The sequence below is a fragment of the Galdieria sulphuraria genome (genome assembly GCF_000341285.1).
Source record: "Galdieria sulphuraria unplaced genomic scaffold scaf_51, whole genome shotgun sequence".
NCBI classification, from domain to species: domain Eukaryota; phylum Rhodophyta; class Bangiophyceae; order Galdieriales; family Galdieriaceae; genus Galdieria; species Galdieria sulphuraria.
The window spans coordinates 23,467-51,170 of record NW_005178424.1 but is presented as its reverse complement, the minus strand read 5'-3'; the positions used below and the strand labels follow the sequence as shown (position 1 = coordinate 51,170).

General features: G+C 39.1%; 20 protein-coding genes across 20 annotated transcripts in view; 9 read left to right on the top strand and 11 right to left on the bottom strand.

Moving 5' to 3' along the window:
• The first annotated feature begins 10 nt into the window (after positions 1–10).
• On the top strand, positions 11–2,285 carry Gasu_52010 (chromatin remodeling complex / DNA-dep ATPase). The gene is made up of 3 exons (XM_005703683.1): positions 11–746; positions 812–1,433; positions 1,483–2,285. The coding sequence occupies exons 1-3, from the start codon at positions 70–72 to the stop codon at positions 2,254–2,256; spliced, it is 2,073 nt and encodes a 690-aa protein (XP_005703740.1). The 5' UTR covers positions 11–69; the 3' UTR covers positions 2,257–2,285.
• Positions 2,286–2,289: 4 nt separating this feature from the next.
• Positions 2,290–3,480, bottom strand: Gasu_52000 (stearoyl-CoA desaturase (delta-9 desaturase)). The gene has a single exon (XM_005703682.1). The coding sequence runs from the start codon at positions 3,303–3,305 to the stop codon at positions 2,352–2,354; it is 954 nt and encodes a 317-aa protein (XP_005703739.1). The 5' UTR covers positions 3,306–3,480; the 3' UTR covers positions 2,290–2,351.
• A 9-nt stretch (positions 3,481–3,489) lies between these two features.
• On the bottom strand, positions 3,490–4,480 carry Gasu_51990 (uncharacterized protein). The gene is made up of 2 exons (XM_005703681.1): positions 4,415–4,480; positions 3,490–4,361 (listed from the first exon to the last, which is right to left on the bottom strand). Exons 1-2 carry the CDS (start codon positions 4,439–4,441, stop codon positions 4,155–4,157), a joined length of 234 nt encoding a protein of 77 aa, XP_005703738.1. The 5' UTR covers positions 4,442–4,480; the 3' UTR covers positions 3,490–4,154.
• Positions 4,481–4,520: 40 nt separating this feature from the next.
• On the top strand, positions 4,521–5,215 carry Gasu_51980 (uncharacterized protein). Its single transcript, XM_005703680.1, has one exon. The coding sequence runs from the start codon at positions 4,589–4,591 to the stop codon at positions 5,090–5,092; it is 504 nt and encodes a 167-aa protein (XP_005703737.1). The 5' UTR covers positions 4,521–4,588; the 3' UTR covers positions 5,093–5,215.
• Positions 5,216–5,300: 85 nt separating this feature from the next.
• Positions 5,301–6,215, top strand: Gasu_51970 (uncharacterized protein). The gene is made up of 2 exons (XM_005703679.1): positions 5,301–5,484; positions 5,535–6,215. The coding sequence occupies exons 1-2, from the start codon at positions 5,397–5,399 to the stop codon at positions 6,065–6,067; spliced, it is 621 nt and encodes a 206-aa protein (XP_005703736.1). The 5' UTR covers positions 5,301–5,396; the 3' UTR covers positions 6,068–6,215.
• A 4-nt stretch (positions 6,216–6,219) lies between these two features.
• Gasu_51960 (uncharacterized protein) lies at positions 6,220–7,750 on the bottom strand. The gene is made up of 3 exons (XM_005703678.1): positions 6,796–7,750; positions 6,654–6,744; positions 6,220–6,601 (listed from the first exon to the last, which is right to left on the bottom strand). Exons 1-3 carry the CDS (start codon positions 7,693–7,695, stop codon positions 6,360–6,362), a joined length of 1,233 nt encoding a protein of 410 aa, XP_005703735.1. The 5' UTR covers positions 7,696–7,750; the 3' UTR covers positions 6,220–6,359.
• A 196-nt stretch (positions 7,751–7,946) lies between these two features.
• On the bottom strand, positions 7,947–8,990 carry Gasu_51950 (uncharacterized protein). The gene is made up of 2 exons (XM_005703677.1): positions 8,804–8,990; positions 7,947–8,758 (listed from the first exon to the last, which is right to left on the bottom strand). The coding sequence occupies exons 1-2, from the start codon at positions 8,938–8,940 to the stop codon at positions 8,083–8,085; spliced, it is 813 nt and encodes a 270-aa protein (XP_005703734.1). The 5' UTR covers positions 8,941–8,990; the 3' UTR covers positions 7,947–8,082.
• A 1,160-nt stretch (positions 8,991–10,150) lies between these two features.
• Positions 10,151–11,555, top strand: Gasu_51940 (uncharacterized protein). Its single transcript, XM_005703676.1, has one exon. The coding sequence runs from the start codon at positions 10,475–10,477 to the stop codon at positions 11,495–11,497; it is 1,023 nt and encodes a 340-aa protein (XP_005703733.1). The 5' UTR covers positions 10,151–10,474; the 3' UTR covers positions 11,498–11,555.
• Positions 11,556–11,559: 4 nt separating this feature from the next.
• On the bottom strand, positions 11,560–12,940 carry Gasu_51930 (3S ribosomal protein S1). Its single transcript, XM_005703675.1, has 5 exons — positions 12,777–12,940; positions 12,331–12,640; positions 12,066–12,277; positions 11,843–12,016; positions 11,560–11,788 (listed from the first exon to the last, which is right to left on the bottom strand). The coding sequence occupies exons 1-5, from the start codon at positions 12,849–12,851 to the stop codon at positions 11,663–11,665; spliced, it is 897 nt and encodes a 298-aa protein (XP_005703732.1). The 5' UTR covers positions 12,852–12,940; the 3' UTR covers positions 11,560–11,662.
• Positions 12,941–13,300: 360 nt separating this feature from the next.
• Positions 13,301–14,945, top strand: Gasu_51920 (sedoheptulose-1,7-bisphosphatase, chloroplast). Its single transcript, XM_005703674.1, has 5 exons — positions 13,301–13,476; positions 13,532–13,600; positions 13,668–14,154; positions 14,202–14,404; positions 14,456–14,945. The coding sequence occupies exons 1-5, from the start codon at positions 13,444–13,446 to the stop codon at positions 14,810–14,812; spliced, it is 1,149 nt and encodes a 382-aa protein (XP_005703731.1). The 5' UTR covers positions 13,301–13,443; the 3' UTR covers positions 14,813–14,945.
• Positions 14,946–15,072: 127 nt separating this feature from the next.
• Positions 15,073–16,130, bottom strand: Gasu_51910 (ribosomal large subunit pseudouridine synthase D). The gene is made up of 2 exons (XM_005703673.1): positions 15,229–16,130; positions 15,073–15,172 (listed from the first exon to the last, which is right to left on the bottom strand). Exons 1-2 carry the CDS (start codon positions 16,099–16,101, stop codon positions 15,116–15,118), a joined length of 930 nt encoding a protein of 309 aa, XP_005703730.1. The 5' UTR covers positions 16,102–16,130; the 3' UTR covers positions 15,073–15,115.
• A 10-nt stretch (positions 16,131–16,140) lies between these two features.
• Positions 16,141–18,098, top strand: Gasu_51900 (RNA polymerase III transcription factor IIIB). The gene is made up of 3 exons (XM_005703672.1): positions 16,141–16,407; positions 16,457–16,528; positions 16,578–18,098. The coding sequence occupies exons 1-3, from the start codon at positions 16,164–16,166 to the stop codon at positions 17,903–17,905; spliced, it is 1,644 nt and encodes a 547-aa protein (XP_005703729.1). The 5' UTR covers positions 16,141–16,163; the 3' UTR covers positions 17,906–18,098.
• Positions 18,099–18,310: 212 nt separating this feature from the next.
• Positions 18,311–19,545, top strand: Gasu_51890 (exonuclease family protein). Its single transcript, XM_005703671.1, has 3 exons — positions 18,311–19,280; positions 19,328–19,332; positions 19,384–19,545. The coding sequence occupies exons 1-3, from the start codon at positions 18,357–18,359 to the stop codon at positions 19,391–19,393; spliced, it is 939 nt and encodes a 312-aa protein (XP_005703728.1). The 5' UTR covers positions 18,311–18,356; the 3' UTR covers positions 19,394–19,545.
• A 4-nt stretch (positions 19,546–19,549) lies between these two features.
• Positions 19,550–20,520, bottom strand: Gasu_51880 (uncharacterized protein). Its single transcript, XM_005703670.1, has 2 exons — positions 20,431–20,520; positions 19,550–20,370 (listed from the first exon to the last, which is right to left on the bottom strand). Exons 1-2 carry the CDS (start codon positions 20,510–20,512, stop codon positions 20,180–20,182), a joined length of 273 nt encoding a protein of 90 aa, XP_005703727.1. The 5' UTR covers positions 20,513–20,520; the 3' UTR covers positions 19,550–20,179.
• A 10-nt stretch (positions 20,521–20,530) lies between these two features.
• Gasu_51870 (pre-mRNA-splicing factor CWC25-like protein) lies at positions 20,531–22,031 on the top strand. Its single transcript, XM_005703669.1, has one exon. The coding sequence runs from the start codon at positions 20,543–20,545 to the stop codon at positions 21,695–21,697; it is 1,155 nt and encodes a 384-aa protein (XP_005703726.1). The 5' UTR covers positions 20,531–20,542; the 3' UTR covers positions 21,698–22,031.
• Positions 22,032–22,145: 114 nt separating this feature from the next.
• Positions 22,146–23,000, bottom strand: Gasu_51860 (uncharacterized protein). The gene has a single exon (XM_005703668.1). The coding sequence runs from the start codon at positions 22,929–22,931 to the stop codon at positions 22,575–22,577; it is 357 nt and encodes a 118-aa protein (XP_005703725.1). The 5' UTR covers positions 22,932–23,000; the 3' UTR covers positions 22,146–22,574.
• A 319-nt stretch (positions 23,001–23,319) lies between these two features.
• On the bottom strand, positions 23,320–23,970 carry Gasu_51850 (uncharacterized protein). Its single transcript, XM_005703667.1, has 2 exons — positions 23,886–23,970; positions 23,320–23,832 (listed from the first exon to the last, which is right to left on the bottom strand). The coding sequence occupies exons 1-2, from the start codon at positions 23,954–23,956 to the stop codon at positions 23,418–23,420; spliced, it is 486 nt and encodes a 161-aa protein (XP_005703724.1). The 5' UTR covers positions 23,957–23,970; the 3' UTR covers positions 23,320–23,417.
• Positions 23,971–23,980: 10 nt separating this feature from the next.
• Positions 23,981–25,019, top strand: Gasu_51840 (uncharacterized protein). Its single transcript, XM_005703666.1, has one exon. It carries the CDS (start codon positions 24,023–24,025, stop codon positions 24,323–24,325), a length of 303 nt encoding a protein of 100 aa, XP_005703723.1. The 5' UTR covers positions 23,981–24,022; the 3' UTR covers positions 24,326–25,019.
• Positions 25,020–25,059: 40 nt separating this feature from the next.
• Positions 25,060–26,110, bottom strand: Gasu_51830 (60S ribosomal protein LP1). Its single transcript, XM_005703665.1, has 3 exons — positions 25,934–26,110; positions 25,659–25,874; positions 25,060–25,611 (listed from the first exon to the last, which is right to left on the bottom strand). Exons 1-3 carry the CDS (start codon positions 26,009–26,011, stop codon positions 25,549–25,551), a joined length of 357 nt encoding a protein of 118 aa, XP_005703722.1. The 5' UTR covers positions 26,012–26,110; the 3' UTR covers positions 25,060–25,548.
• Positions 26,111–26,117: 7 nt separating this feature from the next.
• Positions 26,118–27,704, bottom strand: part of Gasu_51820 (50S ribosomal protein L4) — a 2,433-nt gene continuing 846 nt past the window's right edge. Inside the window, exons 3-5 of the mRNA XM_005703664.1 lie at positions 27,409–27,638; positions 26,887–27,359; positions 26,118–26,838 (exon numbers count right to left, since the gene is read on the bottom strand). Of these exons, the coding sequence (XP_005703721.1) occupies positions 26,805–26,838; positions 26,887–27,359; positions 27,409–27,638 (737 nt within the window). The 3' untranslated portion in view covers positions 26,118–26,804. The remainder of the gene's footprint in view (positions 26,839–26,886; positions 27,360–27,408; positions 27,639–27,704) is intronic.

Genomic DNA, 27,704 nt, shown 5'->3' with positions numbered 1-27,704 from the left:
ATCCTTTCTTTGTAATGGGAATTGGCGCCATTTTGAAAATTGATTGTGTGTGTAGGCTTTGTCGGTAGAATGCCAAGTGACAAGATATCAGAAGAAAACCTCACAACTGAAGAGTCGCAAACATTTGAGTGGAGTGGAAATAAATACAAAGACTTGGAAGCTCTTTTAGATAGGACTTTTGTATACACCAAGTTTGTCAGCGAACGGTTGAAGCAAGGAGTCCTGGACGAAACGTCTGTACATAACGTACCGGATCAGGAAACAGGAGAAGAAAGTTCCAAAGATAAGTATCAACAAAATGGAAAAAGAAAACAAAAATCAAGTGATAAAGTGGATGGTGTAAAAAAACTGCGATCGATAGTTCGAGAGGCAGAACTGGCTGGTAAAGAGGTTAATCGAGTTGAAGTACTAAACCCACAAACAAAGCAGCCTGCTCTTGTAACAGGTGGCATATTAAGAGACTATCAGCTGGCTGGGGTTGAGTGGATCATTTCTCTTTATGAAAACGGTCTCAACGGTATCTTGGCTGACGAAATGGGTTTAGGAAAGACTGTGCAAGCTATCGCTTTTCTCTGCCACTTGAAACAAATGGGAGTTCATGGACCTTTTCTTATAGTTGGGCCTCTTTCTGTTTTGAACAACTGGCAGGAAGAGTTTTCTCGTTTTTGCCCTACCGTCGGGACTTTACTGTACCACGGATCGAAAGAAGAAAGGACGGCTCTTAGAAAGAAGTATTTTCCTTCTAGGTTAGTACTATGCTTCTATTTTACATGAGGTGAACGTATTCTAAGAGTTTGCTAACAAGAAATAGCAACTTTTATGTGCCAGTTATCATAACGTCCTACGAAATGATCATGCGAGACAAAAAATACCTTTCAAAGTTGCAGTGGAAGTATTTAATAGTTGATGAAGGACATCGCATAAAGAATATGAATTGTCAGTTGCTTCGAGAGCTGAAATCTTACTTTTCTTCCAATAGGCTTCTTATAACCGGTACACCGTTACAAAATGATCTTTCTGAGCTATGGTCTTTGTTGAACTTTTTGCTTCCAGAAGTGTTTGACAATCTTGATTCTTTCAAATCCTGGTTCGATTTTGGAGATGACTTGGAAAAGGGAGCGTTAGAGCTAGAATATAGAGATGCAATTGTCTCAAAACTTCATCGGATTCTTCGCCCTTTTATTTTAAGAAGAATGAAGACCGATGTCAGTATTGAACTTCCAAAGAAAACTGAGATTTATCTTTATACTTTTCTAAGTGAACGTCAAAATCAACTTTATCAGGCTATCTGCAATGGGCAACTTTTTAACACTCTCAAGTCATCCGCGAATTCTTTCCAGAAACGATTACAGGGGCTCCAAAATGTCTTGATGCAGCTTCGTAAATGCTGTAATCATCCGTATCTTTTTGAAGAGCCTGATGAAAATTTTGATGTAAGTTGAAGACTACATATTGGCACAACCTTGATTGTCGGAGTTTTAGGAGAAGGGTAAATTTTGGAAAACCACAGAAGATCTGGTGACTTGTGTTGGCAAACTGCAGCTTCTGGACAGGTTGTTGCCAAAACTCAAAAAATATGGGCACCAAATTTTGTTGTATTCACAGATGACTCGTATGTTGGATATCTTAGAGGACTATTTATGTCTTCGAGGTTATGTTTATTGTAGAATAGATGGTTCAACATCTTTTGAAGATCGTCAAGATATGATAAGATCCTTCAACAGTTCTGACTCAGATATTTTCATCTTTCTGTTAAGTACCCGTGCTGGTGGTCTCGGTATCAACTTGGTAGCTGCAGACACTGTTATTTTCTACGACTCAGATTTTAATCCACAAGTTGACTTGCAAGCCATGGATCGCTGTCACAGAATTGGTCAGACGAGAGAAGTACATGTGTATCGTCTTGTTTCTGCCGGAACCATTGAAGAAATTCTATTGCTCAAGGCCAATAATAAACGCAAACTTGAAAAGTTGGTTGTTGCAAGCGGTAAATTTCGAGATTTAAATCTTTTAGAGGAGCTTAGCAGTTGGAGTGGTGAAAATGATCCATCTAGTTGGCTCAGGAGACAAAACCTCGATGGCTCTAAAACCGTAAAACATCTTGAAGAGATTCTCTCAGCTCAACCAGCTGATAGAGAACTCGGAAAATGTACTACTATTTCAGATGATGACTTGGAACAACTTGTAGGACAGCGATCATGTGAGAAGACCGTTGGAAATGGATTTCAAATATTCCGTAGTGATTCAACACTTTAGTTGCTGCTCTATAATTTATAGATGCTGCTCTGATACACAAAAATGGCAAAGTTCCTGAATGTGCTTTTCATCTTTTCAAAGAATAAATGATTATACTAATGGTCACTGACACTAGTGGATAATTCCGATCTGGTTTGGGACCTCAATCTTCTTAACTCTATTTGTTCAGAACTTGGGACTCTGAATGAATCTATCAATCCCAAACTGGACATTATTCTGATAAAGTAATAACAGAGATCTATCTCCCACCATTCAAAACCTTGTTTGGATGATCCCATAAAACTATGATGGTTGTTATGCCAGCCTTCGCCTAGCGTAAGAATGGCCAATAGAATATTATTCTTCGCATTACAAGATTCATGATATTCACATAAGAAATTCTGATATCCATACAAATGACAAAGGGAATTCACAGTAAATGTTGCATGCCACAAAATAACAGTGCTAAGACAAAAAATCCAAATAAAGCCTCCAAAACCGCCCATAACATAAGAAACTATGGCAAGTATAATACCTGGCAAATAATGGTGTTCTTCCAACCATAATAACTCTTTATAAACGGCAAGATCTGGAATGAGGTGCCACTGAATGGCCACGTGTCTGTCTGAAAACAGAAACCAGCCCATGTGTGACCACCAAAACCCACCAAAATAGGGAGAATGCACATCCTGTTCAGTATCAGCGTAACGATGATGGTGTCGATGCCAAGAAGCCCACCATAGCACACCTTTTTGACACGCGGAACAACCTAAACAAGCCAAGGCAAACTGAAATATCCTACTGGTTCGAAAAGCGCGATGACTAAAGTAACGGTGATAACCAGCGGTAATCGCCAACATACGAACGCAATAGGAAGCAAGTGCCAAATGCAAAAAACTCCACTGAAAGCGTACAAAGAATACAGCCAAAGCTAAGATATGGACGCCGAAAAAGAAAACAAAGCTTCTCGAACACAGAAGCTCCTTCAACGTTAAATATTTATCGTCATCCGTGTGGTTGAGTTTTTCTACGATGTTTGGATACTCTCCATCCAAACCAGTTCTCGCCATAGGATTGTCAACCACTTAATGTGAGCCGAGCTAAGAGCTGAGCCACACTTTCAAATGGAGTTGGTGAATCTTTTGCCCTCCTCCTCACTGTCTTGCAAAGATTTTCGCAATCCACGCGTTGTTATGTGAAACAGCAGGACAGAAGTGCTAGAATAGGAAAACAGTGACTCTATTCTTATAGACTATTTTTTGGGAATGAATGGGGAGACTTGAAACTTGCAACGGGATACCCCCCTTACTAGTCTTTTGTTGTCCCAGGGTATCAAAACTGTTTGTTGTCAACTGGTAGTGGCCACTTATCTTGTCCAGCCTTTGTAACAAGACGCGCAACACAGTTTGAAGAAACAACTTTTGAGAAACCACCCTGTATCTCTCCGAACCGCTGCAACAATTTTTGTGTGATACTTCGCAAATACAAGACCGTTTAGATTTTCTCTCGGTGGTGTTGACTTTTTAAAACCACTCCTTAGAGCACAAAACTGAAGATGCTTTGTTAGAAACGGATCATGTCCTGATATTTTTTCAAGTTTATTACGTTGAGGGAGATTGAAAGTTCTAGAAGGGTACAGACTTAAGGAACCCTTGACTAGATAGAGCTATACTGAACCCTCTGTCTCTGAAGGTGAAGTGACGTATGTTTTTTACCGCCTTTCTACACTTGGAAGCTGAAAACATAAAAAACGTAATCCTCCAGGTCTTTCCGAACTAAAGAGGACCAACCGTTTCATCTCACAGAAATCCAAATAGTCGAGTTTTTTCGTGGCCTACAGAACACAACCTACAAGTTATCAGCAAGTCGCTATTCCAGGACTGTGCTTCCACAAATAGAAGACCACACAAGTTTTATTCTTATATTCGCAGTTCTGCAACAAGGTACTTCCAAACCCAAAAACTGTAAAAAATAACAAAACGCTTCAGCTCTGAATGTATACGAAATACCTGTCGATATGGTGAATGAATGCGATAAACCTTGCAAGTAATATCGGTAGCCAAAGGTTGTAAGACAATGGCGTGAAAGGTAATCCACAAGTGTAGTGAATTTGGATACGTGTAAGGCTGTTCAAGTTTGGTCAACCAACCGTCACAGTCTTATGGAATTTCAATGAGACCGCTTTTAAGTCCCCCACGTGGAGCATACAGAGCAAAGGGGTTTGTTTTTCTTCAAAATGGCAATCGCAGAACCTTCAACCATTTCTTTATAAAGGCTGTTCGTCTACAACACTCATGCAATTATTGTTTTTTATTAAACATTGATTATCATGTTGAGGTCAATAGTGATCTTCATGCTTGTAAGCTCCGTTCTCTTAGCTAGTGGTGCTCCACTTGAGTCTGGTTTTTTCCAACAAGAAAACAGTCGTGGCAATTATTATTCCTCTGGAGCACATCAAAAAGCAGAGTCTTCGTATTCTACTGCTCCCTATAGTTATTACTATTCTGCTCCATCGGTACAAGAAGAAAGCTCCAGTTCGTATTACTATAGCTTCCCTTCGCAGACATCATCTTCATCTGTTTACTATTCTACCCAGTCTCAACAACAAACACCCGTCTATACTGTGCCCAGCCAGTCGTCAACAACTTCGTATTATTACAGTTCTGGTGGCTCTCAACAACAACAAAGCAGCAGCTATTATTCCTCTCCCACTCAACAAGAAACATATTACTACTACTCTCCATCGGAGACATCATCATCTTCATATTATTATAGTTCAAGTCAGTCTGGTCAAGGAGAACAAAGCAGTTATTCTAGCCCATCAACAAGTTCGTCATATTCTACCTATTATGGATAGGAGATAGGGTTACTTTTTGTTCAAAGAAACAATTTGTGAGCATAAAACTTCATGGTGTAATCTCTTCAGTTGTTTCCCATCAGCATTTTTCTTCCCATGTTGATCGATCGATCATTGGCACCGATGAGCCAAATAGAAAAATGATTTCATCCATTCCCTTTTATTGGATATAGAGAAAAATGCCAATCCATGAAAAGCCAAAAGAACAACGAGACATCAAATTCAATGTAAATACGTTTCTTTTAGCAAAGTGTCGACTGTTGATCCACTCCCCTTGTGCATAAGTTTTCTTAACTGGTTTTAAATGTCTAAAGTCACAACCACTTTGCTCATCAGCTTTTTTTGCTTTATAGTCACGGTATACGGAGCTCCTTTACTATCCTCCGAACAAGGTTTGATTTTTTTTCATTGTTGGTGACTCAATAACGAATTTTTCCATCAGGCATAGAACGAACTGCAGATACACCGGCAAACTATGGAAATAGCTATGATTCAGGAAACGGATATACTCTTACTTATATGCTACAACCACATATTCCATTTATTCCCATAGGCAGTCCATCTGTTGCTAGTTCTATTTCTTACGCTGCAAATCAATATGCTCAGGCACTGTCTAATGCCAACGCCATTTCATTTCTTGGAGGAAATGCAACTGCTCACACCAATGCAACTGTTCAAGGCCAACTTGCATTTTCCAACGCTACTGCAACTGCTTCTGGCCTTGGATTGGTAGAAACCGATGCTGCAACAAGTTCTGGTAGCAGTTACAGTGGAAATATTGAGATTGCATTTACTGTAGGAGGTACAGTAACCGCTCACAGCGATTCTTTCTCAGCACCTGGTTTCGGAACTGTAACTATTTCAGGCTTTGGTGGAGCTGGTCCATTTGGTATGGCCTTATTTGGCAGCTATCCTTCCTCAGGTTCTTCACGATTTCTTTTGCATAATGCAAGAAAAGCAGGAGATATCTTTTAATCAGGATCGCGATGTCGACAACTAAAGAGATACATCAAGAGTTTTCAGATGCTCGCAGCGACAAAGAACGCTGCATACATAAGATGGAGAATTGTTGTTGTTATGGTTGCTTGAAATAAAGCATGTTGGCTCCCTGACAAAAATACAAATTTGCCATTTCGCTTCGATTTATTGTTCATTCAATACTACATCTCTAAAAGTGCTGATAAGCGTATAACCTTTCAATTACTGAAAATTGTCATTTAGACACTACTGACCCTATAATCATTGGCGTGATCAAGTATCGTTTGCTTTATGTCGAGAGGGAGGATTCTTTGTTGCTTGTAGTTTCCAATAAGTTGCTTCCATCTGAACGACAAGTTGAATCAACTAAAACTTCTCGCTGGTTGATTGAATAAGAGTGCGAATGAGACAAACTTTCTCGAAGGCTTCTTAAATTCTTTTGAGTTGCTGCCAAAAGTCTCTCCTTGGAATTAAGCACATCACGGAGATCTCGGACATTGCCCTCAAGTTCTTTGATGCGATATTCCTTCTCTAAAAATAAAGTTAGTGGCTTTGGAGTCGTTTGTGTGAAATATTTATTCACCTTCTACACGCCTCATAAGCTCTTTCTTGTATTCTCCTTCGGCAGAACATTTCTCTTCCAGATATGCTATCAAATTTAATTTATCCGGTATCTTCAAAAAGAAACATCACATGGCACCTAATTTTACGAATTTATAACGTACCTGCTCCATCACTGACTTTTTGGAGTTTTCTAACGATTGAATGGTCTTTTTTGCCTCCCTCAAATTCTCCAAGCAATTAGCATGATCTAGAGACAGTCGTTGGTACGACTTTTCCAATTTTTCGAGCCTGTCTTCAAGCTGTTGAATACAAATGTCTCTTTCATTTAACTTCCTACAAAGAATATCACGATCCTGCATTAAATACTTTGTGGAATTTTGCGAGTCTTGTGTAACAGTTTGTTCTTCCGAGTCTTTGCCTATGATTTCATCCCTTTTTGAAATTCCGTTCAGACTACTCGTGCTGGCAACGTTAGGATGCACAGTTTCTTTGCTGTAATAAGGATATGTCATAATATCGATGCATATAACAATATCTTTAAATTTCGCGTTGCGAAAGCCATTCTGCCAAGTTTCCCATCTTTCCCAAAGCTCAAAACGGGGGTTTACGAAGCCAAGCTCTCCTCGTTTATTTACTTGTAGGAGACAACCGTCGGCTACAGCAGACCGGAACCCAATATACTTTTCAGACCTGACGATAACAAACTGGGTCTGTGGGAAGGAGGAGTAACAAGTATCCACATATTGCAAACGCCACTTGCTTTGTGTCCACTTTGCAGCTAAAAGCTTAGAGTTGTCTTTACAAGATAAATTCACAATAGTTCCATGCGGGGGAAGCGCAGGCGTTGAACTACTTGTTTCGATAATGGCTTGTCCATATTGGGAAACGTTGCCCTTGGTATTGTATGTTGAAAAGGAAACGTCGTCTTTCTTCCTTTTGTAACTATTTAGAATAAATGATTCACTAGTTACAGTCTCTGAAAACGCGAAAGTTTTTGAGCTTCTGGTCGCTCCCTTGTTAGCTCTGGTATCTGCGGTTCTCGAAGAATAAGTCTCATTCATCGTCCTATTTCAACAACGCCCGCGCTCCGATTCAAATCCAAAATGTTGAAAGCCGAGATTGTTTGTCCTCGAGATTCTGCTTATTTACCAACAGAATTGACAATCTTTATATATTCATATTATTTGGAAAAGCCAAAACAAACATGAAAGAGGTTAGACTTTGCAATTGGAGGTTTTCTCTGATTTGTAAACTTTTCTGTAATAACCAGTATACTCTGACCATCTAGATATAATGCATTATGGAGTCTTCAAAACACTTCAGTGAGTTTATTCCCTCATAAAAATAACATATAAACAAAAAAATTGTACTAATGTCCTGTAGAACTGGAAAACACAAGTCGTCATGAAAGAGATGCTTTTGTTCACAACATTGTAGAAAATGACTCGTCAAAATTCAACGTTCATACAACGAAATATGAGGAATCCAAGACATTCATTTTTTAAGGAAAACGAAAAATTATTCTCAATCCATCCAACCGACCATTTCTGTGGATTCCATTTGCAGAACTTCACAGTAATATTTGTGAATCCACAAGAAGAGAAAAGTCTACTTAATGTTCGCTCCGAGTGAATAAAACGTCTCCGACGTCCAACCCCAACCTTCAGTTCTTCGTCCAGGTCTTCCTCAGTACCAAGAGTGCAACCAATCAGTTTCCCTCCAGTGTTTAATAGTCTGAATACATTTTGAATCAAAAGCGCTCCGCTATCCGCTACTGTATGCAGAACTAACTGCAGGATAATAAGGTCGAATTTTCCTCCTGTCTTCTCGGAAACCGTATTCACAAAATCTTTGCTGGTCGCATCAGCTTCTATAAAATGACCTTTCAATCTCTCCGCGTCCCCAAATAGTTCAAATCCTAAACTGATTAAAGAGTCTGACAAATCAATTCCAAACACATTGTTTATATCTGCTCCATCGAGAATCAACCCTCGAATATCAACTCCAAAACAGCAACCAATATCGAGTATCCTCAGCTCTGAAAGTTTTCCTTCCTGAAAAACTTCTCCATAAAAAGGGTTGTGCTTCAATCCAAACTTCAAAAAATGAAGCCCGTCTATACAACTGAAGTGGTTTAGAAATAGTGAAATTTCTCTAAAACCTCAATACCAATAGAAATCTGTCGACAACGACTTTTCTCTTATTTCACGAGCTTTTTGGATAATATCCTCTTTCGTAAAGTTTGGGAACAGCTGTAAAACTTCATAGTCTATCTCTGGTAGTCCTTTCCAGTCTTCAGTTGTCATGGCTTATTCTACTTTGTCCAAAATCCACTTAAAAATTAGGCGGGTCGTTGGAAATCCTTCGAAGAAGTTGAGAGGCAAACATTCATTCCTATAAAGGAATAGTTTCATTTTGGACTTGTTTCAACAAAACTTGGATGGAACCGTCTTTTCAGACGCGTTGAAGATGTATTTCATCGTACATTATCATTTGAAGGATACGAAAGCAAAAATCATAAGCAGATGACAATGCATTACATATTTAAAATAATAAAGCAACAAAAAACTTGGTGTCAAAATGATAGCATTGAGTTGCTTTGTTGACAATATCTTTGGTCTCAGTTTAAATTCACCGTGACATGAAAGGTTCATATAAGGCCATCGAAAACTCAAGAAATACTAAAAAGTACATCTATTGATATAAAATACATCTGGGATGGCCAACCACAGAATCCAGCTACACTTATTATCCTTGTTAAGTATCGTTACGACAAGATAAATGGACTACAAACTGTAAAGGAACCATCTATTTATCTAATTTGAACTAAGCCTAAATTCGATGAAATACTGCGTCAACGCTGCATAATCAGCACTTTGAGAAACTATGAAACGAACTGAGAACACGCGCAACACATTCTTTTGTAGATAAACTATCTAGCTTCTATGCACTCCTCACTGAACAACTCTCAATAGCTTACTGGATGTCGCTCTGTTCAACTCGATGTTCAATCTTCCCCATCACAAATCCACTAAACCGAGACAAGGAGGTTTTCTAGTGCGTTTTTTATTTAACAAATATTGCGATAGTTTACTTTCAATAATTTGGACGCTGAATTTTATCCTATTTCATACGTATCTGAGAAAGGAAATTTTCTTGGCAACAGAAGTGCAACAACACTAAGACAATTCTTCCAAAGAATCTGAGAGTGCCTTTATGTAGAGGTCATACCAAGGCCTTCGTTAATACTCTTCTTTCATTAAACTATTTGATATATTAACAAACAACCCAAACATCAACCCGTCTATGAATAATAAGAAGACATGATGAGGTTACGCACCCCCATCTTCGATTATGCCCCTCCCTATCCAGTATTTTGTGTTTCTGAGCCATGCTAATAAGCAGCAATAATAATAACAGTATTCTAGTGATTTCATTACCCTCCCTCCTTGAAAATTGCATTCTTGTTAGAGAATATAAACTAATGAACAGTGGAGAGAATATATGATATAGCTTCCAAGTCCATCATTCTGCTCGAAGCATTTGGTGATTGGTTGGGCGGCGATCAGAAGTGCCACTACAAAGGATTCTTTTGGGAAACAAAAATCCAATGCATTTGAGATTTTGGAGGCCGCAGCATTTGTCTATTGTTGTCTTGTGTTTGGTTGCACACGTGACACATTTCCTTTTCTGCAAGCGTTTCCAAAACTCTGGGAAACTTTTGTCACCCACAAAGTACACTTGTACGGGATTGATTGATACGAAACATTGGAAAGCCTTCCAAGAACGTGTCTAGGTTTTCAGACTTTGCAGGTTGCCGTGGAAAGTGGTTTAGAGAGTATGTCGAGTTGCGTGCGCAGTAAAATTGAGTGGCAATCCAGCGTCAATCCTGCGGGAAACCGTTTGGAATACATTGATGGGCATTTGAGCTTTTTGGGAAGTCCAGTTGAAGGGATGCCTTCTCAAACTTTGCTTGAGCGCTCAGGAAGCTCGAACAAGCTAAAAGTCATCGAGGAATTGAGTACCCAAATTAGAGGCTTACAAACAGAGTTGGAAAAGGCATATGAAGAAATTGAACGATTGAAAAGGTTTAGGAAGAGTCCAGAAGGCGTGGAACAGGTGAAGGGTGTGACCTCGGAAGAATTTTTATCGCAAGGTGTAGGATATCGCAGTGTTTCGGATTACTATTTAGCGCAGAGTAGAAAAAACATACTGACTAGAAAGAGAAGTTTTCCAAATATGTCTTATAGTAACTCAGAGGGTAACTTGCAAAAGTTGCAACAATCCGAAAGCTTGAAGCAACCCTCTTATCAGTCTTTGTCTAGAAATGGTTCCGTTGACTTTTTGGAGAAAAACAATCATTCGTTGAGTAACGCCATGAAGAAAAGCCAAGCGCATATGACGTCGGCAAATGACAAATCCATTAAGAAATCGGGTCGCGTTAAGGATTCTTTTGCAGCTTGCTACACAGCTGACTTGAAGAACAGCGTCGCTTCCGTTTCAGAGGTATCTGATCCTCTGCAAGTAAGTGAACCAGGAATAGCAAAGTCAGATTTCAGTCACAGTTGTTTTCGCGCACCTATTGCTTCAGCTTTGCAGGTGAATGGTCAATCAAGTAATGAGAAAGAATGGATATGGAATGGAAGCGCATTTTCCGAATCGACCAGTTTGGATGAAATAGTTGATAGTCCTTTTGGGGAGATGCGTAGAGATTCTTTTACCTACTCCGATTTAAGTGGAGCGGAGTGTTTTTCGGACGATGTCGACTCACTCTCTCTTGGTTCGATCTTGGATGATGTAACGATTAATACAGACGAGCCGATTTGGTCATTCGGTCATCTGTATTCTGATTTGCAACTCTAGTTATATTTCGATAAATGAAAAGTGATTGAATAAATGAAATAAAGAATGCCTTTTTGAAAAGTAAGAATTCACCATATCACCAAAGTTGTTTATCATGGGCGACCTTTGAAGTTTTCTAAATGGACGACACAACAAAAACCAGCCACTCCACTTCAGACTTGTTCCTTACTCCGTATTTCCTCTTATTAGTGGAAGAGATTTCTCATATTCTTCCATAGGTTTCATAGTACAAGTAATAAAGTTGCGAGCTACATCAATCTTCTTAATACGAACCACAATTTCTTCTCCAGCCTTCGTAATAATGAGAGATATAGTTAAAGTCCTATCAAGCACAATAATACTCACTTGCACTTCCTGCGTTAAGTCAGGACGAAAAATGAGACCATCTTTTGGGCCTCCGACGTCGACAAAGACACCAAAGTCAGTGATATTAAGAACGTTCGCTTTAAAAAACTTTGTTGAATCAACTGTCTCTGCAAACTGTAATAAAGCCTTGGACAAATTTGGACCCTCTAAACGCTTTCAACAAAATAAATATTCAAAGTATACTATAATAGAAAACACACACCCTTTTGTCTTCTTTGAGTTCTTCTTTGGATCTTCTGCCCCGAGTGACTCCCGTTCTTGGTTTTCTTTCAATGGAACTTCGCATAGTAACTGAAAATAATCCCCTTTCAAGATCAACTCTCAACACACGGACTTTTATGCAGTCCCCTTCTTTGACAAGTTCCGACGGATCCCTTACGAACGAATCGCTCATATGTGAAACGTGCAGTAATCCTTCAAACACTGTAATAGAATCAAAGAGCTTGAAAAATTTCAACAATACTTACCGTATTTTATCGCACCTATATCTACGAAGGCACCGTACTCTGTTACTTTCGCTATGATTGCATCATATTCTCTGTTCAGTTGAAGCTGTTCTAAACTGAGTTTGCCTTGTTTTTCAGTAGTTGAAATGACGTCATTCTCTGTAGAGTCGGTAGAGAATGGAGCTGAAGATGAGCCAATACTACTTTCCTGAGCTAATACTGAAAGACTAAAGAGAAAGCGACAGGAGTCAAAACTGAGTACTCCTCTCCGAGTATTTCTCCTCAGTTCTCTGTTCAACCGCAAACGAGGGTAGGCAATCAACGATACTGTCTATCAAGAAACAACACAAAAACTTTTTAGAAAACGTTCAAGAAGTGAATTATCAACAACAACTCATCAAGTCACAAAGAATTATAAGCCTCTCTGCAAAGTTGTCTACTGTTCTTGAACAGATAACACAACTCACCTTTCTTCTTTGGGAACAGGTAGCAAACTTACAGGTGCTGGATAGCGTATAAGTAAACAAACTGGTGAAAGCCATAAAGACGGATAGAAAGTGTACAACTGAACACGACGTGCTATTTTGCTTTGCAACGATTCTCAAATGATTGAATTGGGATGTATAGGGAATGGTCGGTCCACCGGTTTTCTCTTGGGCGAGTCTTTAATTGTGTATTCTGTTTCTCAAGGCAATAGCAAATATTTTCGTGGAATTTCTTTCTATTGTTCCAGCAGATCTTTACATGACATGTCGAATGTGACATTTACGAACACTATAACCCCAATGACTTGAGCAAAAAATTGTAGATGCTAACAAGGCAATTGGTAAGCTTAATGAAGGCAAACTGCCAAATTGCTATAAAAGCCATTTATAATCGTTTCATATTTATTATGGAATAAATGGCAGGTCTATAAATACACTTTAGCCATTTCCAAGGCAAAATTTTTGGGTTTGAATACTATACGAAGTTATAAACCCTACTCATCGGAAATCTCCTTCATCAACCCCACCATCTGTGGAGAAAATTTCCCATCGATCCTTTTAATCAACCCTTCATCCTTTCTTCCTTCATTTCAAGCCGCAAATTCTTTTCTTGTTCAGATCTCCGCGTTGATTGCGAAACTTTAAAGAAATGGAAGTATATGCTTTTCAAAGTCTTTCACTGGTAACAACAGTATCTAAAATGAAAACGTTTCTTGATGTTATTGTCTAATAAATAGGTTTTCTATAAGGATTCGTCTTGCGTATACTCTAGTCAGGTCAGAAAAGGTTGTCTATTTAGACCATCTGTAAGAATATATATCTACGTGTTATATTACGCCGCAGCTAAAACAACATATTACCCCTCTCCTATAGGTAAACTACCTTTCAAGAAACCTTCCAAGATGGACTCATAGAAGAGATTCGAGATATTTCAGCGAACGAAAGAATACTCTCTCTTCAAGTATGACTTACACCACTGAGAAGCTCGACCACTGGTTATTAGAGCAGAATGTCGATAAAAAGTTGACTCGTTGTGTATCAGCTGTATTTGACGCTTGTAAGGAAATAGCATATAAAATAAGAACAGCTTCTTGTAACAAAATTGCCTGCTTCAACGACTTTGGAGACGAACAGTTAGCAATTGACGTACTTGCAGATAAAGTAATCTTTGAGAATCTTGACAGTAGCGGAGTAGTTGGTGTTGCTTCTTCTGAAGAGGTCCCACGTGAACAAAAGTTGAAAGGAAGTGGTTTTGCTGTTGCATTTGACCCGTTAGATGGCTCATCTATTATAGACACCAATTTTGCTGTTGGTTCAATATTTGGAATATGGCCTGGTGACAAATTAGTTGGAACAAAAGGTATATCAAATTATACTTTTCCAGGCAACCTTTTGAATAATGCCAAGGTCGTGATATGGCTGCTGCGGCACTAGTTGTATATGGACCCCGTACAACAATAAGTCTTGCACTCAAAGATATAGATCATGTCCATGAGTTTACGTTAGTAGATGACTTCTCTGCACGTCATGGTCAATGGGTACACACAAATGAGTTTCATTCTGTTGAAGAAGGGAAACTATTTGCTCCAGGAAATTTGCGAGCTATTCAAGTAAGAGTTGAATCACATTTCCCAGAAATGTTACCCTGATAGAGACGCTAGGATAATCCTGGATACAGCAGGTTACTACAGTTCTGGTTAAATGAAAAGTATCAGTTAAGATATACGGGTGGAATGGTACCTGATGTCAATCAGATATTAGTTAAGGGAAGAGGTGTATTTTGTAATCCAGCTTCTGCTTCTGCAAAAGCAAAGCTAAGACTACTTTATGAATTGGCTCCTACAGCATTTGTTGTTGAGAAAGCTGGAGGTAAATCTTCCGATGGAAAACAGTCTGTTTTAGATATTGTCATTCAATCCACTGACCAGAGGTCTCAAGTGTGTTATGGCTCTGCTGGTGAAGTAGAGAGGTTTGAAGAATATGTTGGGCTTAAAACCTTGTCAGGACTTTCTGCTTAAGAGCAAAATAGCAATATTTCAAAATAGATAGTCAATCTAATGGCTGCCTTATGCTAGAACGGAATGGCTTTCTCTACCACTGGAATAAAGTCGTTTTCTGTTATTCAAATATTCGTAACGTCTTCCTATTTGATTCCTTGTCGAATGTGATTTACTGCAGATTTGAGGTCCTCCGGAAAAGGAGCACGGAATTCTTTCCACTCTCCTGTGATAGGATGAGGAAATGCCAATTTCCACGAATGCAATAAAGGCCTCTTTGCAAAATATTCATACTTTTCATTAATATGTGACAATCCATAAAGCTCATCGCCCACTATATAAGAAGCACAATGGCGTAGATGCACTCGAATTTGATGCGTCCTTCCAGTCAATAGTTTCAAGCAAACCACACACAGTTGTTCCTCGTTGTACACAACTCCTTCAATAACTGTTATTGCTTCTTTCCCTCCTTTTTCTAGTGGAACAACTTCCATCCTCAAACGATTGGAATGGCTGCGGCCAATAGGCATGTCCATAATATTATTCCCGGATAATACGTGTAGTCTGGTCATTGGGTTTCCATAGCAAACTGCAATATAAGACTTTTTGGTGTTCCTAGATTTGAATGCTTGCATAAGGTTTCTCTGTGCTATATCAGTCTTTGCGGTCACGAGAACCCCTGAGGTTCCTTTGTCCAATCTATGTACTATCCAAGGTCGAATATTTTCATGACAATCATCTAGTGAGTGTACTCCCAGGTGATAAGCAAGGGCATTCACTAAGGTGTTATTCCAATTTCCAGGAGCTGGATGCACTACCATATCTGACGCCTTATTGATCACTACAATATGGTTATCTTCGTACAATATATTCAAAGGTATATTCTGCGCTTCAAAGCGAAACTCTGGAGAGACTAGAAACGTCACCTCAATCTCGTCTCCAAGTCTTGTTCGAAAGCTCTTTGTGACGGCGTTCGACCCATTTAGCCTTACTAACCTCTTTTCAATGAGCTTCTCAAAATAAGTTCTTGACTGTTCAGGAAACCGTAAGGCTAGAAGCTTATCTATCCTTTGTCCAACTTCATCTGGCGAAACACGAAAGCTACTCACTTGGTCGATCTGTTCTGAAGCATCGCTATCTTCCTCGGGCTTGTCAACTAGAAACTCTTTCCAAGAAGCCGAGGAAACAAATGGTCGCATATATAGTATTTGTTTCGTTCGACGAATGCGAACATTAGTGAATATATTCTTACAAAAGGCGCCAAGTCGAAAGCTTGTTGTTACTAGTGGTGCTACAAATAGAGTCCGCATGAATAACGTATGGAGAGAATTGTAATTCCAATTCGGTCTTTCCAATATTGCTCACAATACATATGACAACTAGTATGGACGATGCTCCTAACCTTGCAAGTCATGAAGAGGCTGCAATATCTAACACTGGAAGGAAGTGTCCTCACTGTGGTAGCACCGAATTAGAGCACGACGCTGCACAGGGAAATACTGTTTGCACCCAATGTGGTTGTATAGTGGAAGAGAATACTATAGTCTCTGAGGTTACGTTTGTGGAGGGTCCTGGAGGTCACAGTTCTGTCGTAGGACAGTTTGTGGACTCTTCAGGTAGTTTGAAAAAAGATTTTAGGCAATCTTTACTAACGTAGAACACAAGGTTATGTGCCGTCTTCTGGTGTTATAATACCTGGACTTTCGAAGGAGTCTAGAGAGGCTACGAGAAATAACGGTAAGACAGAGTAGGGTTGTCAAAAATAACAGCTAACTTTTAAATGGAGGACGTAAAATTATCGCAGAAGTTGTTGGCGCATTACACTTAAACCCTTCGCAAGAGGAACAAGCGTTTCGAATGTTCCTTCTCGCAATTGAACATAATTTTTTGCAAGGAAGAAAGGCATCTAACGTCTGTGCTTCTTGCCTTTACATTGTTTGCAGACGAGAGAAAACACCTCATCTTTTAATTGACTTTAGTGATTATTTGCAGACGAATGTTTATGACCTTGGAAGAACCTTTTTGAAGTTTGCGCGAATTTTAAATCTCAGCCTGCCAATTATAGACCCCTCACTTTATATCCATCGTTTTGCTTCTAAACTAGGCTTTGAAGAAAAGACTCATGCTGTGGCAACATCAGCACTTCGACTGATTGCGCGAATGAAGCGGGATTGGATTCATACAGGACGGAGACCTTCTGGTCTTTGTGGTGCTGCCTTATTTGTGGCTGCAAAAATGCATGGTTTCTATCGATCTCAGAGGGAAATTGTAAATGTCGTGCGAATTGGAGACGTAACTTTAAGAAAACGTTTATTAGAGCTAGAGGAGACTCCCTCAGCTCTACTAACAGCTGATGAAATTGATGCAATGGGAGGTGATGATGGGAACGTCGAAGCACTTAGTGATATAAACAAGTTTAAGGAATCAGACCCTCCATCTTTTAAAAGGAGGAGGAATCTTGAATATTATGGAGAGGAGGATGTGATTGAAAGAGAAATGAACGAAGCACTTAATAGTGAGGAAGTTAAAATGATTGAGAGAGGGGAGCAGTCAGCTGAATCAATGACACATCCGATATTTGCTGCTGATTTTTCTTCGGAGACTTTTTCAAGAGTAACGGACGAAATGACGTCAGGATATTTGGATGATAGCGTTGCTTTGAACGGCTCAGAAGTTACAAACTCTAATGGTCATCAGTCATCGAAAGATGAAGAATCTTTAGAAACGGATGAAGATGATGATGACTTGGACTTGTTCGACATTGATGAAGAGGAATTGAACTCGTATTTGAATAACGAAGAAGAAGAGCAGCAAAAGAGAGAGTTATGGACACGTTTGAATCAAGATTATTTAGAACGTCAAGCGGAGTTGGCACAAGATGAGACAGAAGATTCATCTTTTGTAGAAAAGAAAAAGAGAAAAACTCGTCGATCTTCTAATAGAGCCTCTCATGGTACGGATAGCACGGTAGATGCAGTTCTTGATGCCTTGTCAGAGAAAAAAGTGTCGAAGAAGGTTAACTATGCCGCTTTACAAGAACTTTTCCGCTTCAATAAGGATAACGTATCGAACCTAAGTCATGAAGAACACAATAATGGAACTACGGAACAGTAATGATACTCAAAGCCATATTTGCATCCCAAGTTTGACTAACAAACCATCAACTTGACTTGTTTTTAAAGCATTCATGTATCTTCATATTGCAAGCCCTATCTATATTGCCTTGTTTGGATTGAGAAATGGAATTTTCCATTGCTAGATTTGTTGGACACTTGTTTTCCATGTAAATGAATGGCACGTCAAGAAATCGAATCCGTTAGCAATTCTCATTACTACTTTTATAGGAAAGATAGTTTGAATAGAGACATTCAAACAGCGATATAGACCTCACACATTTTATTCGATGTAGATTTCTCATCAAAACAAGGAAAGCAAACTGTCAATAGAAATTATCTTTGAAAATATATTCGTTTGAAGTTCTATCGCTGTTTCTGCAATGCATCTTTCATAATTAGAAACAGGAATACACACTGATTTGGGCAATTTCGCCAAATTTGGTTTGACTATGGAACAAGTCATTGCTCAAGTCATTAAGAGACAGCAGACTGAAGAACGCCCACCTGACGTACTTTCTCAGCAGACGACAAAATATGAAAAGCGCAACTCCGCTTCACTTCGTAAAAGGAAAAATTCTTCGAAATTGTATTTAAAGACAGATCAGAATTGGATGGCACTCCGTGAGAAACTTGCTTCCAACTCAATTCACGACAAGGGAAAATATCGACAGAAACGAGAAAGTAACGTGACTTGTTTTAAAAGTGGAGTTGAGAGTGGAATACAAAATTCATCGGTCCGGTCCCGAGAAACACAAGTGACTTTTTGTGATGGAACCGTTCCATCCCAAGGGCTAGAGCTTGCAAATAGCAAGAGCACAGCTGAGATCTCTTCTAGGAACGAGATTCCACGACTTACAAAAGTAGTGGCGTTAGACTGTGAGTTTGTCGGAGTGGGAAAACTAGGAAAGGAACATTCACTTGCTCGAGTTTCAATCGTGAACTTTAAGGGAGAAGTACTGTATGATAAATATGTTTTGAACGACAAGGAACCAGTTGTTGACTATCGCACCTCTGTTAGTGGAATTCGGCCTGAACATTTGAGGAGTTCAGATGCAGTATCTTTTGAACAAGCACAGCGGGATGTTTATTCGATTATTAGGAATCGTATTTTGGTTGGTCACGCAATTCACCACGATATGCACGCACTTTTACTTTCACATCCACGTAAGCTGATAAGGGATACTTCCAAGTGGCGAGGATTGCGAAGCCATCATCTATCAAGAAAAACACCCTCTTTGCGGAAATTGGCTCAAGAAATTCTAGGAATAAGGATTCAGGATGGAGAACATGATTCAGTAGAAGATGCCAGAGCGACTCTGATGATTTACAAAAGATTTGCAAAAGAATGGGAAATGGAACTGCAGACGAAGAAAGTCAAGCTTGCCAGAAAGAAGCATCGATGACACTTTGCTTTCGTGAGAAGTGGTAAAGGTTGTTCTATGGTATATAAGTTAGTATTCACAATCAACATGATAGGAAGTTTTAAATTTGTTTCTGAAAAACATTGTTTATGTGTGAGTTTATAGTTGTTGATACAGAATTGGATAGCAAGGCAATGGTTTTTCAGCTTATTCGTTTCAGATTGACTGAAACATCGTTTTAGCCAACTAGTAATAATAAACCTGTTGTTATTTACGTACGGACTCATGTTGAAATATTTAATGCAGTTTTGTAGAAACCTCATTCTTGACACGGTTATAGAGAAATTGTTTTCATCCCGAAGAGCGGAATATAAGACATACAAATTTCACCAGTCAATTGTAACTTTTCTCATTTTACGATTCAAGTTTTACATTCCATTGCAGCACGAATCAGTTTTTCTTTTTGATATCCAACTACTTTGTAACTAAAGAGGGACCATTAAATCATCTATTTGGAGATCAGAGGAGCTTGATCACCTTTATCCAACAACAAGCTGGGAAAACGGAACTTCAAAGCCCACTGTTGTGTGAGATTTTCAAACAGTAATAACGTCCGTGAAAGTTCAGAACTTTCAGTTTGTTTAAAGGAAAGCATAGATTTCCAATAATTTGCACAATATATCCTAGAAATGTTAGAGTATATCTTTATATTTAATAAGAAGTAATTTGCATCTAAACACTAGTTAAACTCCGACTTTCCGACAATATGTTGATCTTAAGGAATCTTGTCAAGTAGCTTCCAACAAGTCTAGAGAACGACTATCTTAAAAAATAGAGAACAGTTTTCGGAAGCAAAAAAAGGTCACTGCATTGGCAAGCTTAAAAGAAAGCTCTAACAAGAAACGTCGGATTCACTTGTGACACATCTCTGAAGTTTTCGCCAGTCTGAGTCGTAGCTCCTCCAAACCTTTGATAAGATGCAGTCTCTGATAACGCATTTTTTCATATTCTCTTCTAAGCTTCTCATTTTCTTCCTCTAGTAGTTGCAAACGTCGTTCAAAGTCTGCTTCGTGACTCTGCACAGCTTCTCTTGCCTCGTAGCCTAGGGAAAACACAAAGAGCGTAAACACAAAGTTCCTTCAAACAACAAGTGGTTATTTACGTTGCTTATTCGCCAGAATTTCGAGTTTTTCTATTTGACTATTCAATCTTTTCACTTGCTCTTCTAGCTCTGAAAGGTTCATATGGCCCAAGTGGGTTGGACAAATTAAGTGATGAGTGCCTTGCAGTTCTTGAACAAGAAGAGTTGGCACACTGCAACTCTTAAGAATAACGAGAAGGTTTGGTTGGCAGAAAAAAAAGCAGAAGAGGAAAAGAAGCGAATTGAAGAGCTTAAAAAGCAGTTGGAAGATGAAAGACACTTTCAAGAACTGCGAAGACTGCAAGTTGAGTCTGGACAGTTAGACCCATCTGTTTTGAAGCAACAAGAGCGAGTAGAATGGCTGTACGAATGGGGAAAGGAAAAAGACGAAGAGGAACAATATTTACTGGGGAAAAAGTCTGCAGATTCTTTGTTATCCCAGAAAGGGAAGGTAGAAGAAGAAAGCCGTCTTCAGTTGCTCACTCAAGGAAATAAACCCCAGTTGGAAGCTACGTTCGGCTTAAATCGTCTGGACTTGGAGGCAAAATTGAGGGAAGATCCCTTGATGGAGATTAAGCGTAAAGAAGTGGAGGCTATCCAAGCAATTCGTAACAATCCTGTGAAAATGGAAAAGTTAAGGAGGTCCCTGAGCAAACAACAGAGTACGAAAGAGACCCATACTAGTGCAAATGTAACTTTAACCCGTGGAGACAAAAGGGATAGGTCGAGTGAAGATAGAAAAGTTGACTACAGAGAACACAACTTGAAGAGACGACACGAAAGTGACCATCGAAGACAAAGGTCTTCTAAAAAAGGAAGGCATAGTCGTCGAAAAAACTCAACACACACACATTCGGATATTTCACACAATTGCGAGAATAGATATGGTAGTATAGATACAAGGAAAGAAGACCATAGAAGAGACTATTCCAAAGAAGGATACGGTTTAGTGGTTCCAAAGGGCGCAAGATATCATGGATGGAAGCCTGAAGCAAGTTCGGAATCAAGTCATTTCCAGGAGAACTCTTTTTTGAAGAACGGCATAAATTCGAGAGTGAGCGCGAAAGTTGCGGATTCTGAGAATAGATGCTCCTCAAAAAGTAATAGAGAAGAAATTTTGAGGGAAATGCAACAAGATGCAGAGTCGCTTGAGAACGAGCGATTATTGCGAGTGGAGAAGTATCGGAAACAAGAGAATAGTGAAGAAGACGCGCGAAAGGCACCAGCTAATAGTCGTAGCCAGAATTTCTTATTTCAAGTTGCCAGCGAAGCGTGCAATCGTCGATAACGGGTCAAAGATGTATGTAGCTGTTTCGGAACAACTTGCTTTTCCATACTTTTGTGATTGTTTTATGAATGAAGAAGAATCGTGATTCTTTTGTGGAGACGATGAAAGCTTTTTGGACCACTCTTGGGAGTTTTACCGATAGTTCCTTTTTTAGTTTTTCTGCCGTAGAAATGTTATTTACAAGGCCATATATCCATTTTTCAATTTCTAAATAAAATTTCCAGTTTTATTTTCAAGTGGTGCTCTTTAGATCAGCAAAGACTTTCATGTCGGTAATTGAAGTCGGTTGTTCTAAAACAAGATTCTTTTGTTCAGTAAATAATCTAAAGTAATCGAAAGGTTGTTCATAGCTTAACAGAAATGAACACGTGAAAATTGTTAGCGTGTGAACTTATATGTCTATATCTTGCAGTTGTCTCTCATATTGTGGAGGAAGCTCTCCTCATATTTGTTTGCTTTTCCCTTTATATGCTACGCCACGTATGAGTATCCTTTTTCTTTGCCTGTGAGACCTCTTCGCTTGAAAGTTTGTTGTATTTATATCTATATCGTAGAAAGTACCAACTCAATATTCCAAGTGAAAAGTAGGCCGAGAGTTGATTTTCTGTTTGTGAAAGTCACCCTTTGAACACCAACAGAAGAATGTAGCCAAACAAAACACAGGATGGAAAGAAAGCGAAATAACGACTGCAACGCGAAAGAGACAGTTTGTTACTCAAATCTGAGTATGTCTATCTGAGAAGGTACACAAGACTTGACAGTTAGTCAGTCTTGATGATGTAAAGAGGCAATTTATTGAATGGAAGAAAATTTTGGTGACTATAGCAAGTTTACACTCGAAGACAAAAACGCTTGTTTCAAGTAAGACATAAACTGCTTAAGGTGTCGGTGCTGCCTCGGCTTGCTCAACTGAGATCACTTCCTCGTTCTCTCCCTTTTTCTTCCCACCGAATACTTTTTTGAGAGTGACACCAACAACGACGTAAAAGGATAAAACAATATACACGCCGATATGTCGATTATCATTTGCCAACTCGTCAAGGTTGCACCTGCCTTCCCTGAAGTCCCTCCACGTCAACCGCCTTCCGTGCTCATGTGACTGTTGTTCAGTCTCAGTTGCAAAGTGACGGCGAGAATAAAGATTTGGAGTGCTTTTTCTTTCAAACAAAACACTCAGGGAAAACTTATTTCCAGCTTGGTATAATCTTTTTGCTGTTTGAACTACTTTCGACATTTCGCCCCTTCAGGAAAGCAGTCCCAATAACGAAATTGGTGAAGGAATTTTCTACAATTTGAAAGCTAAAAACTGAAAAATTCCAGTTTCGGTGGTTTGTTAGTAGCTATCTCTTCATTAAAATTGGCTGTTTCTCCTCTATGCTGGAAAAGACTGATGGAAATTGTTTTTCTACGAACTCTATTTGTTCCTTTCTTTCATATACTATTACTCTTTGCGCTTTTTGACATTTTAAACAGAAAATTTACATTCTATGATTGCAAGGCCGATTCACTCAAGGTTTTCCACATCGAGACCTTAAATAGACCTGTATGAAAATCTTCTATTCTCTCTTCTCTATCGACACAGTTGGGGCTTTGTTATAATCTATTATGCGATTATTTTTGGCGCAAATTTTGATTTTTTCCTCAAAAAACCACAAATTCCCATTTATTTGAGACAAATGACATGACCCATACTCTTCGGCCCCATATTGATTAGCTTTGACTATTTGTGCTCTTGTTTCCAGTCTTCCCATTTCTCTTCAACTTTCTTTTTGGCCTCAGACATGTCCTCCATAGCTGACTGGCCAGTCTCTTGTAACTTATCTACAACCTCCTTCGCTCTTTCTTTGGTTGATGAATGACCAGAATTCATATCTTCCATTTTTTCATTAACTGCTTCTTTCAGTTCATTCACTTTGTCTGACACTTTTTCTGCCCCTTGCTTTATATTCTCCTCCACGGCATGGTATACGTCGGCACCCTTTTCTTTGATATCTTCGAAGACATTTTTGATCTCCTCTTTGGCATTGTCACCAGCAGCAGCACGTGAAATTATCCTTGGAAAGGCTACCCTCTTATTTTGCGGAAATGTAACTCTTCTATGGTAGACATAGTCGATGTTTTTACAGGCAACTTTCCTAAATTCACCATTGGTTCAATATGATCTTGTTTAACTATGTTAGATGAGTACCTTGGAAGAAGAATAGAGCTGGAACATATGTTTTGTTGAAAGGCAAACATTTTCAGATCTGCTGGAAGCATCTAATGAATATTTGATCTGGACATACACATTCTTATTTTGAGTTTCATCCAAAGGGAGATATTGAGATGTCTGCAGAAAACGATTCCAACAGGAGTACTTTGGAAGAAGCTGAAGAGAAATTGAAGAGTGCAGTTCATACTGGAACGGAGAAAGTGACCCAGGTTTTGAGCGACGTCAAAGAAACTGTCAGTGAAAAATATAAGGAGTGGACAGCACCCAAAAGCAAACAGGAAGAAGCCCAAGACAAGGCACAGGAGGCGAAGGAAGAAATAAGGAAAGCAGGGTCTGCAATCAAAGAGAGTATGAGCGCAGCATCAGAAGCGATATCGGAGAAAGCCGAAAAGATCAAGGAAGAAGTGAAGGAGTGACCGCCCTAACTCGTTCTTTTACTTTTTAATGTTGAGATACTTTAGTGGTTTTGAGGTTTGCAAGAAATAAAATAGCATATTTGAAAGTTTTTATCTGTTGAATAGACCGAATAGTAAAGGGCGCGTTTTCTAATTTCCAGGCAATAACGTTGCTCCAGTTCTGTAGCGGGTTATTCCGTACTCTTGTTGAAGGCCCTCCACCCTGCAAGAACCAGAAAGAGCTCGTAAATAATACTTGGGAGTATTTTTACATAGGAAACTATATGAACAGCTCATTTACTCTCAAAAACTCTGTATCAAGTACTATTTTTTACTCTTTAATCTTCATAGAAGGGACTAATAGCATCTAGAATGGAATTGGCCCAGGTTACTTTACTGAAAGCTCAAATCTATTTGAAGCTCCATAGTATTTAGAGAAAGGTGCAACGATTTCATTATACTGAAACCTTTCATCTGTTCAGACATATTGAAGCTTTATCACAAGTAACTGTTGGTGATGAGTTTTACGATATATGTTCAATTTTAGAAAAGTTTTCCTTTAAGAGACATAAGAACTCGAGGTTATAACAATACAGTTGCGTAATTTTTTGTTGGCGTTATCTAGATTATTCTTTTTAAAGCCAAGTTCACGTCATTGGACATCAACGACATGAAAATACCTTGTGATATGCCAAAGAAAGGTAGAGCGGAGGATATGGAAAATTCAACGTTTGTGCATATAAAGTCCGTCTGCAAAATTATGAGGGGCCTAAGGATATCATAGTCTAACAGAAGAATCTCTCTTGAAGTATTGTAATTCATGGACAAATAGTCGATTAGAGTTATTGTTTCAACATAATATATAGAAGGGCATTATCAGCATGGCCTCTGGTTGATTCACAAAGGAGAGTCTTTGGGAGTTTGATAAACACTATTAAAACGGTGGTATGAGAATTCTTTCAAGCGCGGTGTGCTAAGCCATTTCTTGAGATACAAAATCTTCAAGAATTTGCTTATCGCCTTTCAAAGAGAGCAACACTAGGCATAGAGATAATCTAACGAGGGAATTTCAGGAAAAGAAAGGCTGGTTGAAGCGATAGTAAAGATACTCGTGGCTTGAATACAGTATCTCGATAACGACCATACACATCTAATATCCTCCAAATATTGTAATCAACATACGCTTCAATACAAAAATTGCTGATAAAACTCGAGAGGTGCTTTTTATTTGAGTAGTGGGAAGATCAATCGAACAGACCCAAACCAAGATCTTCGTCTTCCTCCTCTTCTTCTTCCTTCTTAGCTTCCTATAATAACCAATTTAAAAAAACCAACGAAAATATTCGCAACATACTTCTTTACTTGCTTCCTTTCCGGAAGCGGGGGCAGCACCACCAGCAGGACCAGAAGACGCTGCAACAGCAGCTATGGTTGCTGGAGATGGTGCCGACCCAATATTCGTAACTAAGCCATCAATATCCACCTTCTGTATCATTCGAGCAAACAGACCGGGCCAGAATGGTTCAACATGTACTTGTGCTGCAGTCAATAAGGTCTTTATGTTCTCGTCCTAGTAAAAGCATTATTTGTCAAGAGCTGATTCGTCAAATTGGTCAACTTTGCAGTTACCGTGATGGGAAGGCCTTCATCGTGCAAAATTAACCCTGCGTAAACACAAGCCATTTCTGATGCGTGCGTATCTGCCATCTTCGCCGACAAAATATTTCACAGTCTTGGTCCTCTTCAAATCTTCGACGACGTCGGAATCTCACAATTAACAATTATTCCAAAAGAGGAAAGAAAATTCTAAATTAATGAGAAATTTGTATTTATTCAGTACGTTTGTAATTGGGTTTTTGGTGAAAAGTGCCAACGTCCAGACTCCTGCAAAAATCATTTATATAGTGTGCTTTTTCAAGAGTGTGTTCCAAGTTGGGAAGGAGAGAACTTTGCGAAGCTAGCCTATATCTGAATCTTATTTGCGTCAGTTGGTGTTTCGGTAAACTCTATAGCACTGTTTTGATCGTATGTGTGCCAGAAAGAAACTCTCCTTATGTATGATCTTTGTATGAAAAATGAAGCCTTGTGAAGCTCCCGTACTAAAGCTTTAAAACATATCACTTAAAAGGTAGCTATTTATTTGTATTGCTGTCTAAACAGTGACTAAGAAAGTGCATCCTAGTTGAGAAGGCCAGTCTGTGAAAAATTTGACTAATACTTCTTGTACCTTTGTCAGTGAACAAAAAGGCTGTACACAAGTCTTTGCGTTTTGCAAACAAGCGGCTTACAATCTCCAGTTGCAAAAATTCAACCTGCTTCAAGCTATTGACAAAATTTTCGACTGCAGTAGCGGTTCAATCGTGTCAACATTCGAAACAAAGAAAACTAATAAATGGAAGCAAAGCTGCATAAGGGTACTTCTGGCTAGAGTGAGCAAAAATTGTCTCGTTGAAGGATTTCTTGTTACTAACAAGGCCTTATTCGTGAAAGAAATCTCGATTCAATATAACAAGAAACAAGTCAATGATTCAATTCTATGGGCAAAACAACAATCTTAATAATAACAGTTAATATGTTTAAACCTATCCAACATTTGTTCTAGAGCCTGTCTACTGATCACTAAGTGATCTTGTTGAATGATATCGTGAACATTCATCTTCTCCAGAGTCAACACTTTAGCTTCAGGCACAAAAAAAGCGGCATCAGCCAAGTTATCGGAAACTCCATCAAAGTCATCGTTTCTCGCATCAACTAATGCAAAGGACTTCCAACAGTGTTTCTTCAAATGTGTGTGAAGGATATCAGGATCACTGGAGGGTAAAGCGCAGTCTCTTACTATCCACAACCGACCGTCTATCAAACGAGAAGTAAGTAGTGAACGCAAGCCATTCTCCACAAGTTTTCTGGCTTCCTGATAAGAGTAATCTTTCGGTTTAGGACCGTGAGCCACACCTCCGTGTACCCAAAGTGGTGATCTTATACTTCCTTGTCGAGATCTGCCAGTACCTTTTTGAGGTCGTGGCTTTCTACCTCCACCAGAAACTTCTGCACGAGTCTTCAAGTGATTTGTGAACGAGATATTTCTCTTTATGCGACAAACGTACCTTCGTGTTATGAATTCCTCTTCTCCTACAAGCGGCTTGCCACACTACCACGCGGTGAACAATGTCAGGACGAATGACAGCATTGAAAATAATTCCTGGAAGATGGGCAACATCAACTGGCACAAAATTATCGAAAGTATCAAAGACAAGCGCTTCTCTGTCTGCTCCAGCCCAATCAGGAACACTCTCCACGTTCGTCGCTGAACCGTTTGACAGTTCTATCGAACTTACTAATAACTCCAGTTGGTGAAAGTTTATGCAAAACAAATTTCAACTTGCCTGGAAGAACCTGTCCA

Coding starts and splice junctions, on each gene's coding strand:
- Gasu_51860 (XM_005703668.1), bottom strand. CDS start 22,931: ATGTCGAAAGTAGTTCAAACAGCAAAAAGATTATACCAAGCTGGAAAT.
- Gasu_51870 (XM_005703669.1), top strand. CDS start 20,543: ATGAGTGCCTTGCAGTTCTTGAACAAGAAGAGTTGGCACACTGCAACT.
- Gasu_52010 (XM_005703683.1), top strand. CDS start 70: ATGCCAAGTGACAAGATATCAGAAGAAAACCTCACAACTGAAGAGTCG. Junction 747..811: donor AAGAAGTATTTTCCTTCTAG/GTTAGTACTATG, acceptor AACAAGAAATAG/CAACTTTTATGTGCCAGTTA. Junction 1,434..1,482: donor AGCCTGATGAAAATTTTGAT/GTAAGTTGAAGA, acceptor TCGGAGTTTTAG/GAGAAGGGTAAATTTTGGAA.
- Gasu_52000 (XM_005703682.1), bottom strand. CDS start 3,305: ATGGCGAGAACTGGTTTGGATGGAGAGTATCCAAACATCGTAGAAAAA.
- Gasu_51940 (XM_005703676.1), top strand. CDS start 10,475: ATGTCGAGTTGCGTGCGCAGTAAAATTGAGTGGCAATCCAGCGTCAAT.
- Gasu_51830 (XM_005703665.1), bottom strand. CDS start 26,011: ATGGCAGATACGCACGCATCAGAAATGGCTTGTGTTTACGCAGGGTTA. Junction 25,875..25,933: donor ATGAAGGCCTTCCCATCACG/GTAACTGCAAAG, acceptor TGCTTTTACTAG/GACGAGAACATAAAGACCTT. Junction 25,612..25,658: donor GAAAGGAAGCAAGTAAAGAA/GTATGTTGCGAA, acceptor TGGTTATTATAG/GAAGCTAAGAAGGAAGAAGA.
- Gasu_51960 (XM_005703678.1), bottom strand. CDS start 7,695: ATGAATGAGACTTATTCTTCGAGAACCGCAGATACCAGAGCTAACAAG. Junction 6,745..6,795: donor AAAAGTCAGTGATGGAGCAG/GTACGTTATAAA, acceptor TTCTTTTTGAAG/ATACCGGATAAATTAAATTT. Junction 6,602..6,653: donor GCTTATGAGGCGTGTAGAAG/GTGAATAAATAT, acceptor CTTTATTTTTAG/AGAAGGAATATCGCATCAAA.
- Gasu_51890 (XM_005703671.1), top strand. CDS start 18,357: ATGGAACAAGTCATTGCTCAAGTCATTAAGAGACAGCAGACTGAAGAA.
- Gasu_51930 (XM_005703675.1), bottom strand. CDS start 12,851: ATGGCTTTCACCAGTTTGTTTACTTATACGCTATCCAGCACCTGTAAG. Junction 12,278..12,330: donor TATAGGTGCGATAAAATACG/GTAAGTATTGTT, acceptor CAGTGTTTGAAG/GATTACTGCACGTTTCACAT. Junction 11,789..11,842: donor ACTTAACGCAGGAAGTGCAA/GTGAGTATTATT, acceptor ATTATTACGAAG/GCTGGAGAAGAAATTGTGGT.
- Gasu_51950 (XM_005703677.1), bottom strand. CDS start 8,940: ATGACAACTGAAGACTGGAAAGGACTACCAGAGATAGACTATGAAGTT. Junction 8,759..8,803: donor TTGTCGACAGATTTCTATTG/GTATTGAGGTTT, acceptor AAACCACTTCAG/TTGTATAGACGGGCTTCATT.
- Gasu_51980 (XM_005703680.1), top strand. CDS start 4,589: ATGCTTGTAAGCTCCGTTCTCTTAGCTAGTGGTGCTCCACTTGAGTCT.
- Gasu_51880 (XM_005703670.1), bottom strand. CDS start 20,512: ATGAACCTTTCAGAGCTAGAAGAGCAAGTGAAAAGATTGAATAGTCAA. Junction 20,371..20,430: donor AATTCTGGCGAATAAGCAAC/GTAAATAACCAC, acceptor TGTTTTCCCTAG/GCTACGAGGCAAGAGAAGCT.
- Gasu_51910 (XM_005703673.1), bottom strand. CDS start 16,101: ATGCGGACTCTATTTGTAGCACCACTAGTAACAACAAGCTTTCGACTT. Junction 15,173..15,228: donor CAATAACAGTTATTGAAGGA/GTTGTGTACAAC, acceptor ATTGACTGGAAG/GACGCATCAAATTCGAGTGC.
- Gasu_51920 (XM_005703674.1), top strand. CDS start 13,444: ATGGAAGTATATGCTTTTCAAAGTCTTTCACTG. Junction 13,601..13,667: donor GTTGTCTATTTAGACCATCT/GTAAGAATATAT, acceptor CCTCTCCTATAG/GTAAACTACCTTTCAAGAAA. Junction 14,155..14,201: donor CAAATTAGTTGGAACAAAAG/GTATATCAAATT, acceptor AATAATGCCAAG/GTCGTGATATGGCTGCTGCG.
- Gasu_51970 (XM_005703679.1), top strand. CDS start 5,397: ATGTCTAAAGTCACAACCACTTTGCTCATCAGCTTTTTTTGCTTTATA. Junction 5,485..5,534: donor TTTACTATCCTCCGAACAAG/GTTTGATTTTTT, acceptor TTTTTCCATCAG/GCATAGAACGAACTGCAGAT.
- Gasu_51990 (XM_005703681.1), bottom strand. CDS start 4,441: ATGCTCCACGTGGGGGACTTAAAAGCG. Junction 4,362..4,414: donor ACGTGGGGGACTTAAAAGCG/GTCTCATTGAAA, acceptor AAACTTGAACAG/CCTTACACGTATCCAAATTC.
- Gasu_51840 (XM_005703666.1), top strand. CDS start 24,023: ATGTCTGCAGAAAACGATTCCAACAGGAGTACTTTGGAAGAAGCTGAA.
- Gasu_51850 (XM_005703667.1), bottom strand. CDS start 23,956: ATGCTTCCAGCAGATCTGAAAATGTTTGCCTTTCAACAAAACATATGT. Junction 23,833..23,885: donor AGCTCTATTCTTCTTCCAAG/GTACTCATCTAA, acceptor TGGTGAATTTAG/GAAAGTTGCCTGTAAAAACA.
- Gasu_51900 (XM_005703672.1), top strand. CDS start 16,164: ATGACAACTAGTATGGACGATGCTCCTAACCTTGCAAGTCATGAAGAG. Junction 16,408..16,456: donor ACAGTTTGTGGACTCTTCAG/GTAGTTTGAAAA, acceptor GTAGAACACAAG/GTTATGTGCCGTCTTCTGGT. Junction 16,529..16,577: donor AGAGGCTACGAGAAATAACG/GTAAGACAGAGT, acceptor TTTTAAATGGAG/GACGTAAAATTATCGCAGAA.